This window comes from Macaca thibetana, chromosome 10, assembly GCF_024542745.1.
Source record: "Macaca thibetana thibetana isolate TM-01 chromosome 10, ASM2454274v1, whole genome shotgun sequence".
Classification (NCBI taxonomy): Eukaryota; Metazoa; Chordata; class Mammalia; order Primates; family Cercopithecidae; genus Macaca; species Macaca thibetana.
This window is the reverse complement of record NC_065587.1, coordinates 58,713,295-58,727,720: the sequence shown is the minus strand read 5'-3', so window position 1 is coordinate 58,727,720 and position 14,426 is coordinate 58,713,295. Positions and strand designations below refer to the sequence as shown.

The window sequence follows — 14,426 nt, the reverse complement described above, 5'->3', positions numbered from 1 at the left end:
CTTCAGTTTTGTTCCTCCAGAAGGCCCTGGGTCCTTATGCATATTCACTAACACCCAAGCCTGCTCCAGCAAATGACAGGCTCTGCTTTTCAGCACTCACAGGAACAGAAAAAACTCGCTAGTGTCCTCTCACCAGATGACACCAGGTTTGACTGTTTGCCTTTGTCTATTTAGCATGATTTCTAACATACCCGTTTTCTCATGTAGAAGCCAGTGCAGTGAACTCGGCAGTGCAGAAGACAGTGAGTTGGAACTTCTCTAGTGAGCTGAGGGAAACTGCCCCACCCATCCACTGGAGTTTAAGATCCACAGAAGTGGGCAAGAAGAAGTGAAATGTTTTTGGCTTTTTTCCTGACTCCCCCACAAAATAAGTCAGCAGATGTGAAATATATTTATGTTTTTATTTAGGAATAATCAAAAGGTTTGAAGTACCATTGAGGCCCATTTCAAATTGTACAAGCAATTTGTCCCTGTTCCCCTCCCTTATCCAAATCCAGATACAAAATCTAGGAAATGTGCAATTTGCATCTTAGAAATAGCAGCATCCCCACAGGGGACCTCATGAGATTCAGCCCCAAGAGGGAAACCCCACTCCTGCCTTGGCACGACCACAGTCCAAACCAAAGGTGGGTTCATTTTTTTGTTAAAACATTTACCCAGGGTAAAGAATTCCCATTCTACTGAGGCTTCAGTGATAAGAGTATGCCGTTTTCTTGGTTTGGTCGCTCACCTGGCCATGACAGGAGAGGGGACCCTCTTGCAGAGTTTGGCTAAAGTTTCATTGTGCCTCAGAACAAACAAAAACAGGGCAGTTGCCTCTTGTTTAGCACCAAGATGATCACCTTTTCAGCCATCTCTCCTGACAGCAGACTGCTCAACAGTCACTCCCCAGTCTTACACAGGGAACAAGGCTTTGTGCTGAAGACTAAAATGCAAATGGGTGCTAGAAAACCAGGAATCAAGACCTTGTCAGGAGGCATCTACAGGCCTTTGGCAACCTCCCTGACTTCCACAAAGGCTGCGCTCAGTAAAACTCAATGAACAATGGCCAGCAGGGGAGAGAAGAAGGTGGGCGTGTTTTCTCTTTAATAACAATTATGGCACAATCTGACCCTCCTAACACTTCTGAACAAAGCAACTGCTCAGAAGCGCAGCGGGAACCCTCTACACAGGGTGACTGCTTCTCCCCTGGCCCTGACCCAGTCTAACAGGGAACAACCCGGTTGCTGTGCTGGGTCCCTGCTGGGGCCAGCGCCTGCTCCTCACTCCTGCTGACAGTCTCATGTGGGGCTCTGGCCCTGTTTCAAGCAAACTGCAAGAATGAGACAAAACTGTATGGACAGGAACCAGGGATAAGCGACAAGATCTCCCTAAACAAATTACAGGATTCATAGGTACCATGTGGTAGATTTTTCTTTTAAATGTATTTCTACTCAGGTTTGACTCTTGGGAAAGACCAAGCACTTGTAGCTCTCTGAATTCAGTGACTAAACAACCTGACATTTCACCTTTAACTCCAGTCACATTAATCTTTTTTCTTTTTTTTTTTTTTTTTTTTTTTTTTTTGAGATGGAGTCTCGCTTTGTCACCCAGGCTGGAGTGCAGTGGCGCGATCTCAGCTCACTGCAACCTCTGCCTCCCGGGTTCAAGCGATTCTCCTGCCTCAGCATCCTGAGTAGCTGGGATTACAGGCACCCGCCACCACGGCAGGCTAATTTTTGTATATTTAATAGAAACGGGGTTTCACCATGCTGGACAGGCTGGTCTTGAACTCCTGACCTCAGGTGTTCTGCCCGCCTCGGCCTCCCAAAGTGCTGGGATTACAGGTGTGATCCTGTAATCCCACTGCACCTGGCCAAGTCACATTAATTTTGAATCATCCACTTATGGAAAGGAACAGAAGTTAAAAAGTATTAACCAAGAAAAACTATTCATTAACACAGGTGCTCATCTGTGTGTGTGCGTGCACGCGCGCGCGCACACACACACACACACACACACACACACATTTCAAGCCAGTCTCCTGAAGGAAGAGGCACTAATGGCAGGCGAATGCTCAGGCTCCTCTCAGTACCCTGGGGCTCACCACCTATCCAAGTGGACAGCAGGGAAGGTGCCTAGAGTCCCCACCAGAGCAGCTGCCTTCCTCCCTTCTCCCTTTGCTCGGCACCTGCCAGAGCAGCCACAGAAGCCAGGTTCTGAGGGCTGTGGAAGCTTGGGACCAGGAACGACAGGCTAGTAACTACGTTCTTCACCATCCTCAAAGTCCTGTGAACCCAAAGACAGGACTTGCAAAACTGAGGAAGGGGGTGCTTTTCCCTGTCCTTGTCCCTGTGATAACCAGGGTCTGCCTAGTCTCATCCCCAGCCTCTGGGTTCCCTCCCCTGCTCTAGACTTCAGGGCAGTTAGAATGGATGACTCCTGCTGGATCTAGGGCTAAATAGAAACTTCTCTGTCATATCTTCAGTCTGATGAAGGACTGAGCCCCCATTCAAAGAGATCAGATTTGTGGGTAGGCAAGAGCTCAGGAATGAAGAACCAAAAAGGAGGCTCTCAACCCCTCTCCAAGGCCAGATACTCTATGTACTCCCATTAACTTCACAACTAAGTGTAGATGCTCAGTGAATTCAGAGACAACTTAGCCCTGCCCCACCCTTCCTGGTGTCACCTGGCACTGGGAACACACAGATTGCAGCAGAAACCTGTTGGTTCCATTTGCACTCAGAGCAAACCAAGCAGCACCTTGATTGCCACGTTTCATCCAGCCACTCTGTCAAAATCAAAACTGGTTGCCTCACCAGCCCTGATGTGGCATGGCCCAACCATGTCCCTGCCCCATTTAAATGGCCAGAGAAAACTACATGGCGAGTAGATTAGGTTGAAGCCTTGCTTGGGGAAGGGACTTGAGCACAGGAGAAAGGCTTGAGCTCCACAACTCCCTGCTTGCTCAGACATTGGAGCTTTTCTGAGATGAAGTACTCCCCAGGCTACATGGGAACGGCCCTCTGTGGTCTGGGCAGGCTGGCTGAGTGAGAGAGGTCTGTGCTCTCAGGGAAAAGGAGAGAAGGAAGCTGGGTCAAGAGACCCTGAAGGGGAGGGTCCATGTCTGGAGTGCGGGGAACTGAGCCCTGCTGGCTACTTGACCTGGGTGGGCTGCTGGCTTTGCCCTGGAAGAGTTGACTATGTGGGCCTTCATGTGTCTAGAGGATTTTTCTTCTCCAGCATGTAACTACCTTGAGAATGGATGTGATATGTGAAAATTTAAGCTTAATACAAAAGCACGTCTTCTGCAAATGGTGAGTCAAACTGGTGAAATCTCCCAGGTAAACTCTAAGCAAGAAAAAAGAGGACATGACTTTAGGAAAATCCCAAACTAGGTTTGGTTTTAAAATGTTCTTCTTGGCTGGCTCTCCTCTCCTGCAAGTTGCCTTTATCCACTTGGGGTGTGATATCTGAACTGAAAAAGCTGCACCAATCTGAGGATACTGGTCCAAGAAGAGACAAGACCAGAGACTATGAGGCGCAAGCAGAGAGCATCCACACAGCGTCCAACCAGAAAGGCCAGTGTCCTTCCTCTATAAAGGCAGCCAGGGACAGATGTCCCAGAGCCAGGAGGGAGAGAGAGAGAACACAGCACCTGCCACTAGGCCACTGACTGAGCAGGATAAAACCCACAAGGGCCACATCTCAGGCTGGAGAATACACAAATTTCCTGGTGGGACAGCCTCCCAAGGCCAGCTGGAGATGAGACCACTAGTACATGTGGGAGCCCACAAGGCACTACCCAGTGTTCTGTCCAACTTCCTCCTTGTGCTACTAGAGAGCAGAGTGTGGAATCCTTGGGTCAAGGTGCTTTGGTCCACCTGAACAGCCGCCTGCCACTCAGCCAAGAGAAAGGAGCTTTAAGTTGTACAATCACTGCCAGACCTCAAGGCCCTGGCAAGCCATCCAACTAGGGCATTTTCAGGAACCCAAGATTCTCAGAAATGATACTCCTCCCCTCCCAAAATAAAAAAAGCTCCTTTATAGTCAAAAACGAAAACAAGTAATCAAAATATACAAAGCACATGTATCAAATTTAAATTTCCTTTATCAGAATGATGATCTGGTTCACCTATGAGAACTGGATCTACAACCCCATGTAAAAAACAGGTACAGGACATCAGCAACAACTACAAAAAAACAAAGATGATTTTACTATCTCTGACGACTCCAACTGCATACAGAGAAAACGGATAAGATTAGCCACTTTTTATAGGCTTTTTCTTCAGGAGAGACTAACCTCACCCACCTCTCAACTCTGCAGCCCACAAATGCCTTCTACTGAAGGCAACAACAAAAGTTAACCCTTTGGCAGTGTGCAAAACCACAATGAGCTGTCCTGTGACAGGGCTACATACCTGGCTGCTGCCATCCCACATCCCCCACTGCCACTGGGCTAGCGTGGGTGTGTCTCTGTGCACGATTGGCTGCATTCAGGGTTTTGCCCCCAAACCTTTGAGTACCTCCTACAACATCCCTTTAAGCACCTGCGTGGTGACTGCCTCCCTCATCATCGCTTTTGATCACCTTTCAAGGATAAGGTCCAGACCATACTCACTCACTCTCATCCAAGAGCAGAGGAAGAAGGATCTGTCCAGACTGCTGGGCTCCTTAACATGGGCATTCTTGCCTTTTGTGGTGTAGCCCTGGCTGTTGGGCAGGGCTAACATCTGTAAGAAAAACATACCAGGGCAGGCAGCACTGTACTTTTCCACCTGAAAGATGAGCTAGTGCCCATGGCTGGGTCACTCTAGGTCCTGCATGAACTTGTCCACCAACTGTGTTTTGCTGTTTGGGTTGTAAGTTAACTGTGAATACAAGTAACCAAGAAAATCCCCTCCATAGACCAACTTCAGCCAGTGCATGCAGGGCTCTGGAGGTGACAGCAGCAGGCTCTGGAGGTGAGGCACTGGGTGGTTTCTCAGACACCTGGAGATGACTTCGGCCTGGGCCACCCCAGACGCCTAGTGCACTGGTGTCCCTCCAACACAGGCTACTTCCCCAATACCCATGTGCCACCAAGTTTCTCAACTGCACATGCCAGATGCACGTTTTACAAGAATCAAATGAGTATTTATACTGTGTGTGTGTGTGTGTGTGTGTGTGTGTGTGTATATAAATTAATCTGCATGTATATAAACACTAAAAGGAGAAATTCCAAGTGTCTGTTCTCTGAAGGAAAGCAATCACTCGCCATTCTTGGCAATTCCTCAAAGGTTTTTGAGACCAAACATCTTCACTCCCCAAATTAAGAATACAAAAGTAGGCTGCGAAACTTGCCAAGTATTCACAAGTCCCTGTTTGAGACAAATAAGATGTGGTCCCTATTGGGACAGGGAGGGCAAAAGATGACACTTTAGAAGAACACGATTTTCGTTTCCACAGCCAGCCCTCTCCTGGAAGGCAGAGGGGCCACCGCCACGCTTGTCCTTGGAGCCACAAGAGCACGGTGCCCTGCCAGGTCCAGTTCCCTGGGTGAGGGAGAAGGACGGTCCCTGAACCACCACCAGTGCTTCTTGCCCTCTCTCTGGGATCTTCTAGCACTGTCACCCAGTCCAGCCCAGGAGGCGTCTGTGCCCATGAAGCCTGGTGGCTTGGCACTCTGGGAAGCAGGTGGTTTCTAAGACGTGAGTGGAGCTACAGGTGGACAGATCTTTAGCTTGCCCCTCTTTACCAGCTACTCTCAGAGCAACCGGTCTTGGGGAAATGGAGGATTTACCATTTAGTACAGCTCTGTAAGCAAGTTTTCTAATTTTCAAAGGCACCCTTTCCTGTAATTTTCTCAATTCAAAAAAGGACATGAGGGTTAGGCTAAAGTAGAGTTCTTGTTTCCAAGTTTGGGAATATAAATATAGAACTTTAAAAGCATCCTCACAAGGACCAGTGATGCCCAGCACCCTCGGGCGTGCATCCAGCACACCAGCCAGACCGGCGTGGAAGCCAGGGGCATTCTGGGTGTTCTGCCAGGGATCCCTCATGCAAGTCTTTGTGCTAAAGACCACCCTACCTCTGATAATTCCAAGAAGTCAACAAATCCCTCCAGCCTTCACCCTTACTAATGGGCCAGTGTGTTATTCCTTCCCAAACCACAGGAGGCTCTGAAACGAGTGTGGAGAAAGGGCTCTGAAAACTGCAGTGGTCAAATCTACAGGCTGTGGCTACAGACTTCCACTTACATCCCTACCCCATTTCTTTTTTCCATATTTCTCTCACTCCAAACATGTCTAGATTAAAAAAAAATGCAGGCACATAGGTCAGCACATTAGGCTTAACAACAAATGTTTCTTTAGTTGATCTGATAACTGAAAAGTTATGGTCCACGATTCAAACTCCCATGAAAAAGCAGGATTACGGTAACAACTAAAGAGAGCAGTAAAGCATCCAACACTACTCACATTACCAGTCCATTTTTTGAGCTGAGGGTTACAGCAGGTTCTGAGTAGCCCACAGGCAAAGCAAGCCTGGCATGAAAGGTAGCCAGTCACCATTTAATGCAGCAGAGATCTCTTCAAAGGTACTGCTTCCTTGAGGAACACAAAGGGGGCACAAAGGGATTCCAGATGTAGCTTTGTGTCTGTAACTTCCCTGCCTGACTGTGGAAGGTGAGGGGCATCTGTGACCCAGCAATCCCCAGAGAACAGACACAGGTCATTTTTAGAGATGACATAAATGACAATGCACTGCTTGGCTAACCAAAGTTTCTACGTAATGACAGTGTTGATAATCTGATGTTTTATTTAACATATAGAGGTGGATGTATATGTTAAAAGCTTGATTCTGTGTCTATGAATATGACTATGAAATCTGAACTATTTTATCCATTGGAAGGTAAAGGAAAGGTCCTACATTGTGGGAGGAAGAACTGATGAGAACCCCATCTTGCTTGCTGCTTGCTTGGTGGTGGACAGGCCGAGGGTAGCGGCAGGCTCTGGGCTGTCTGCGAGGACTCCGGAAGCTCTCCCAGGTGCTCAGCAACCAGGCATGGGAACAGCATGTGCCAGCAGAGAGTCGGGCTTGGCTCTTCCACGTGGCAGGCGGTCTCCCAGACTGGCCAGTCCTTCACATTAATCAGATCAAATTCAGTCTGTTTCTGAGAAGAAAACACATGCCTGTCACTCCACAGCAGCTGCCACCTGTGTAGCCCCCAGGGCAGCCTGGTCCTTGCTATACCAGGGTGGCGTCACTGGCTTTGAGGATGTCTTAATTCCATGAGCAATGCCCTTCTGCCACCCACTCCCCCACCCTCCAGCCTGAGGGAATGTGGGTTAAGGACAGGATGCTGGCTCAACCTTGTAAGGCCATCAGACTCTGACAGACCCCGCTAAACCCTAGGCCTAGCAGCTGGAGCAGCGGTTTGGCCTCTCCAGGCCCACTAAATCCCCCTAGCTCCCCAGGCTTCCGCCACCACCATGTCTCTGGAGTCCTGTCCTAAAATGCTTCATCCTGCCCTCTCCTTCCAGGCTCTCCAGAACATACTGTTCCAATATAACAGCAGCTGGGTCTAGTTCTGATATGTATTCTACTTATGTCTTCACTTCAACCCTAAAGTCAAAGTCAAGGTAAGGCTGATATCAGAGAGGCCCATCATCTGTGATTCATACAGAAGTGGTCCTTAATTGCAGCTGGCTGAGAAAGCCATGAGAAACCAGGCACAGATAAACAGACCAGCCCTTCCTGTACCCACAGTTACCTGTCTCAGACAGAAGAGGACAATGCCAATGGCATGGCCACCCCCTGCCATTCCTGCTCTGTCCCACAAAGGACAGCAGCATGTCACTTTGTGTTGGATTTAGTAGCTGAGGGGAGCCAATGCTTGTGATTCAAATCCACTCATCACATTTCCATGTTGACTTTAAGAAAAAAACCATGGTAAAATATAAATAACATAAAATTTACCATTACAACAATTTTAAGTGTACAATTCAGTAGCATTAAGTATATTTACAATGTCATGAAACCATCATTCTATTTCCAGAAATTTTTCATCATCCTAAACAGAAATTATATATCCATTAAACAGTAACTCCCCATGTCCTCCTCCCCATAGCCCCTGGTAACCTCTATTCTACCCCATAGCCCCTGGTAACCTCTATTCTACCTTCTATCTCTATGAATTTACCTGTTCTAGATACCTCATGTAAGCTGAATGGTACAATATTTGTCTTTTTGTGTCTTGACATTTCACTTAGCAAAAATGTTTTCAAGGTCCATCCATGTTGTAGGATGTATCAGAATTTTATTCTTCTTTTGGCTGAATAATACCCTACTGTATGTATACATGCCACATTTTGTTTATTCATCTGGTGGTAAGTACTTGAGTTGTTTCCACCTTTTGGCTACTGTGAATAATGCCACTAAGAACACTGGTGTACATGCATATGTGAGTCCCTGTTTTCAGTCCTTGGGGTGTATACCTAGGAGTGAAATTGCTGGATCATATGGTAATATTCTATATTCACCTTCTTAAAGAACCACAAAGTTGTTTCCCAAGGGGCTGTACCATTTTATATTCCCACCAGCAATGCACAAGGGATCCAGTTTCTCCACATCCTCCCAACACATTGTTTTCTCTGAGTGTGTGTTTGTAACAGCCATCTTAAGTGTGAAGTGGTATCACACTGTGGTTTTTATTTGCATTTCCCTAATGCCTAATGTTTTGTCTTTTCATGTACTTACTGGCCATTTGTATATTTTCCTATGAGAAATGTCTATTTAAATCATTTGCCCATTTTTGAATTGGTTTTGTTGTTCAGTTTGAGTTCTATACATATTCTGAATATAAATCTCTTATCAGATGTATGATTTTCAGTTATTTTCTCCCATTCTATGGGTTCTTTTCCTTCTTTTAACAGTGTTCTTTGAAACACAAAATTTTTAGATATTGACATAATCCAAATTATCTATTTTTTTTCTTTTGTTGCCTATGCCTTGGGTGTCATACATACAAAATCATTGCCTGGCCAGACGGGGTAGCTTGTGCCTGTAATCTCAGCACTTTGGGAGGCTGGGGAGAATTGCTTGAAGTCAGGAGTTGAAGACCAGCCTGGGCAACATAGCGAGATCCTGTCCACACACACACAAAATAGTAATAAAATTAGCCAGGTATGCACACTTATAATCCTAGCTACTCAAGAGGCTGAGGTGGGATGACTGCTTGAGCCCAGGAGTCTGAAGCTGCAGTAGCTTTGATTGTACCACTCCAGCCTGGGCAACAGAGCAAGATCCTGTCTCAAAAAAAAAAAAAAAAAAAAGGTAATAATTGACTAATCAAAAATCTGGAAGGATTCTGTTTTCTTTCTTCTAAGCATTTTATAGCTTTAGCTTTTTTGTTTAGTTCTTTGACCTATTTTAAGTAAATTTCTGTATATAGTACAAGGTAAGAGTACAATTTCATTCTTTTGCATGTAGATATCTAGTTTTCCCAGCATCTTTTGGTGAAAAGACTCTTTTCCCATTGAATGGTCTTTGCGCCCTTGTCAAAAATCAATTGACCATTACGTGGGGATTTCTGGGTTTTTTATTTTATTCCATTGGTTCTATGTCTCTCCTTATGCCAGTACCACACTGTTTTGATTACTGTAGCTTTGTAGTACAATTTGAAATCAAGTAAGTGTGACTCCTTCAACTTTGTTTTTTCTCAATTTGTTTTGTCTATTTGGGGTCCCCTGAGATTCTATATAAACTTTAGGATGGATTTTTCTTTTTTAATTGATAGTTTACATATTTATGGGGTACATGTGAATATTTTTTACATGCACAGAATGTGTGATGATCAAGTCAGCATATTTAGGGTACCCATCACCTTAGTATTTATTATTTCTATGTGTTGGTAACATTTCAAGTCCTCTCTTCTAGCTACTTTGAAATATACAATATGTTGTTGCTAACCATAGTCACGCTAGTCTGCTATTTAACATTAGCTATTAAACTAACATTTGTTTCTTCTATCTACTATAAGTCTATACCCATTTATCGACCTTTCTTCATTTCCCCCTTCTACTCTCACACCCTTCCCAGCCTGTGCTATCTATCATTCTATTCTCTATCTCCATGAAATCAAGTGTTTTAGCTGCCACGTATGAGTAAGAACATGTATTTGTCTTTCTGTGCCTGGGATATTCCAATGAACATGACCTCCAGTTCTATTATTTTTTGTCTTTTTAATAATAGTCATTCTAACTGGGATAAAATGATATCTCATTGTAGTTTTGATTTGTATTTCCCTTTTGTGATGTTGAGCATTTCTTAATATACCTATTGGCCATGTATATGTCTTCTTTTGCAAATTATCTATTCATGTCTTTTGCCCCCCAACCCCCCCCCCCACCTTTTCTTTTGGAGACAGGGTCTTGCTTTGTCACCCAGGCTCTGGAATGCAGTGGCACAACCACATCTCACTGCAGTCTCAATCTCCTGGGCTCAAGTGATCTCCCCACTTCAGCCTCCTGAGTAGCTGGGACTACAGGTATGTGCCACTACACCCAGCTAATTTTTGTATTTTTTGTAGAGATGGGGTTTCATCATGTTGCCCGCTGGTCTTGAACTCCTGGGCTCAAGTGATCCACCTACCTCGGCCTCCCAAAGTATTGGGATTATAGGCATTAGCCTCTGTGCCCCACCTTTTGCCCACTTTTTAATATTTTTTTTGTTGAATTCCTTATATCTAGATATTAGTCCTTTGTTGGATGAAGAGTTTTGCAAATACTTTCTCCCACTCAACATGTTTTCTCTGTACTCTGTTGATTATTTCCTTTGCTATGCAGAAGATTTTTAGTTTAATATAGTTCCCTTTGTCTATTTTTTAGTTATGTTTTTCAGGTCTTAGCCATAAAATCTTTGCTCAGACCAATGTCCTGAAGTGTTCTGCCCTAAGTTTTCTTCTAGTAGTTTCATAATTCAAGGTCTTATATTTAAATCTTTAATCCGTCTTGAGTTGACTTTTGTATATGGTGAGAGATACAGGTCCAGTTTTATTCTTTTGCTTATGGATATCTAATTTTCCCAGCATCATTTATTGAAGAGGATGTCCTTTCCTCATTGCATGTTCTTGGCACGTTTGTTGAAAATCAGCTGGCTGTAAATATGTGGCTTTATTTCTGGGTTCTATTTTCTTTTCCTTTGGTCTGTGGGTGTATTTTTATACCAATACTATGCTGTTTTGGTTACTATAGCCTTGTGATATATTTTGAAGTCAGGTAATGTGATGCCTACAGCTTTGTTCTTTTTGCTCAGGATTGCTTTGACTGTTTTAGCTCCTTCTTGGTCCTGTACAAATTTTAGGGTTTTTTTCTACTTCTGTCAAAAAATTACATTGGTATTTTGATAGCAATTACATTGAATCTGTAGATTGCTTTGGACAGTATGGTCATTTTAATATTTATTTTTCCAATCCATAAGCATGGGATGTCTTTCCATTTGTTTGTGTCCTCTTCAGTTTCTTTCATCAGTGTTTAACAGTTTTCCTTGCAGAGATCTTTTACTTACTTGATTAAATTTATTTATTTATTTATTTATTTTTTTGGTAGCTGTTGTAAATCAGATTACCTTCTTGATTTCTTTTTCAGCTATTTTATTATTGGTGTATAGAAACTCTGATTTTTGTATGTTAGCTTCATATCCCGCAACTGTGCTGAATTTGCTTATCAGCCATAAGAGATTTTTGGTGGAGTCTTTTTGGTTTTTCTAAGTATCAGATCATGTCATCTGCAAAAAGGGACAATTTGACTTTCTCTTTTCCAATTTGGATGCCTTTTATTTCTTTCTCTTGCCTGATTTCTCTGGCTAGAACTTCCAGTACTATGTTGAATAAGAGTGGTGAAAGTGAGCATCCTTGTCATGTTCCAGTTTTCAGAAGAGGTACTTTCAGTTTTTCCCCATTTAATATGGTATTAGTGGTGGGTTTATCGTTTATGGCCTTTACTATCTTCTTTCTATGCAGTTTTCTGAGTGTGTGTTTTTTTTTTTTTTTTTTTTATCATGAAGCCATGTTGAATTTTATCAAATGCTTTTATTGTGTTTATTGAGATAACCATACAATTTTTGCTCTTCATTCTGTTGATGTGATGTACCACATTTACTGAATGGTGTATGTTAAACCATCCTTGCATTTCTGGTACAAATGCCACATGATAATTTTTTGAGACAGAGTTTCGCTCTTGTAGCTCAGGCTGATGCACAGGGGTGCAATCTCAGCTCACTGCAACCTCTGCATCCTGGGTTCAAGCAATTCTCCTGCCTCAGCCTCCTGAGTAGCTGGGATTACAGGCATGTGCCACCATGCCTGGCTAATTTTGTATTTTTAGAGATGGGGTTTCACCATGTTGGCCAGGCTGGTCTCAAGCTCCTGACCTCAGGTGATCGGCCCACCTTGGCCTCCCAAAGTGCTGGAATTACAGGCATAAGTCACCATGCCCACTCAAGGATTACTGACATGTGAGGTTCTATTATTGTTATACTGTAGTTTTCTAATTGTTTTATGTATTTTTTGTTCCTTTTTGTTTGGCATTGTAGTTTGGTGGTTTTCTGTGGTGGTAGCATTTGAGTCTTTTCCTCATCTGTGTGTTTGCTTTGCCAGTGAGTTTTATACTTTCGTGTGTTTTACATAATGTTAAATGTTGTGCTTTCACTTCCATGTTGAGGACTCCTGTGAGCATTTCTTGTACGGCCAGTCTAGTGGTGATAAATTGTCTCAGCTTTTGCTTGTCTTGGAAATACTTTATTTCTCCTTCATTTACAAAGGGTAATTTTGCTAGACATAGTATCCTTGGCTTACTTTTTTTCCCCTTCAGCCCTGTTGATATATCATCTCATTTTCTCCTGATCTGTAAGGTTTCTGCTGAAATCCACTGTTAGTCTGATGGGGCTTCCTTTATAGTTGCTTAGACACATTTCTCTTGCTGTCCTTAGAATCATCTGACTTTAGACAGTTTGACTATAATATGCCATGGAGAAAACCTTTTTGCACTGTATCTGTTTAGTGGCTATCAGGGCCTCCTATATCTAGATGTCTAAATCTCTTTTGAGATTTGGGAAGTTTTTCACCTATTAATATTGTTTCATTAAACAGGTTTTCTCACTCTTTCATTTTCTCTTAACCCTCTGGGATCCCAATAATTTAGATATGTAGTTGCTTTATTGTGTCCCATATGTCACAAAGGCTTTGCTCATTTTTCTTTATTCTTTTTTATTTCTGAGTTATGTCAAAAGACCTGTGTTCCAGCTCTAAGACTTTTTTTTTTCTGCTTGATCTAATATATTGTTGAAGCTTTCAATTGTATTCTGTACTTTGTTTCATGAAGTCTTCTGTTCCAGAATTTGCTTATGACACATATCTCTTTGATAATTAAAAATTATCATTCATTTCCCAAATTGTTTTTATTTCTTTTTCACATTCTCTTACATCTCACTGAGCTTCCTTACACTCAAAAATTTGAATTCTTTTTCTGGGATTTTGTGAGTTTATTTTTCATTGGAATCTATTGCTGGAAATTTATTGTGTTCCTTTGGAGGTGTCATATTTCCTTGCTTTTTCATGTTTATTGTGTCCTTATGTTGATATCTGCACATCCAGTGTAACAGCTGCTTCTTCCAATTTTCTGTATTTCCATTTGTAGGGGAGGACTTTTTCCTAGATGTATCTATGGTGTCGGCTGGGTAGGACACTTTGGCTTTGATTCTTGGTATGTGCAGTAGTGTAGTCTCTGCATGATTTCTTTGGCTATAAATAGCCTCAGTGGTATCTGTGATTTCCTCAGTGGCTCAGTAGTTATTAGTGGAAGCTACGGTAAAATTTTGCTAAGGACTGGAATGCCAGGTGGGCCATTCTCCAGGCACCAGTGGTAGCAGCAGTGGGCTAAGCATGTCTGTCTTTGGACCCCAGAGCAGCATACAATGGCACCAGTGTCAGTGGGTCCAAGCAGGCTGATTCTTGGGCTTTCGGGTGGCTTACTCGGATGTCAGTAGTGGCAGCAGTTCCCAGGCATGTGGGCAGGTTCTCAGGCCCCTGGGCAGCTGGCGTGGCATGGGAGATGGCAGTGACAGTGTTGAAATGACCCTCTGGGTCCCAAGTGATATATGTTTGTGTTGGCAGTGGCTGCAACAGGCTGAGCGGCCCATTCTCCAGGCCCACAAGTGGTACATACAGGTAGTAGTAGCCAGGTGGGTAAGCCCCAACAACCTCAGGCACCCAAAAAGAGCATTCAGGTGCCAATGGTAGTGGGCTAGGCTGGGCAGTCTAATCCTCAGGCTCCCTCTGATGTGTGCAGCTGCCAACCAAGGTGGGCAGGGGCAGGGCAATCCCTAGGCCACCTTCAGAATGCTTGGATAGGGAGTGGCAGTGCTGTACTACTGCCTTCCATTGGGGAGCACGGGGTTACTGGCCAGTG

At 43.8% G+C, this 14,426-nt stretch overlaps 1 protein-coding gene across 14 annotated transcripts in view; it reads right to left on the bottom strand.

The window, feature by feature from the left end:
• Nucleotides 1-382: 382 nt before the first annotated feature.
• ZHX3 (zinc fingers and homeoboxes 3) overlaps nt 383-14,426 on the bottom strand; it is a 140,888-nt gene continuing 126,844 nt past the window's right edge. For 8 of the 14 annotated variants that reach the window (XM_050806631.1, XM_050806635.1, XM_050806638.1 and 5 more), the window contains one exon: nt 8,117-9,105. Coding sequence is in view for 5 of the 14 variants with exons in the window: in XM_050806639.1 (XP_050662596.1) it covers nt 7,876-7,892 (17 nt within the window). In the remaining 9 variants the exon portion in view is untranslated. Of the gene's footprint in view, nt 7,133-7,779; nt 7,893-8,116; nt 9,106-14,426 lie in introns of those variants that run through there. The other 6 variants (XM_050806642.1, XM_050806641.1, XM_050806643.1 and 3 more) reach the window with 3 other exon arrangements.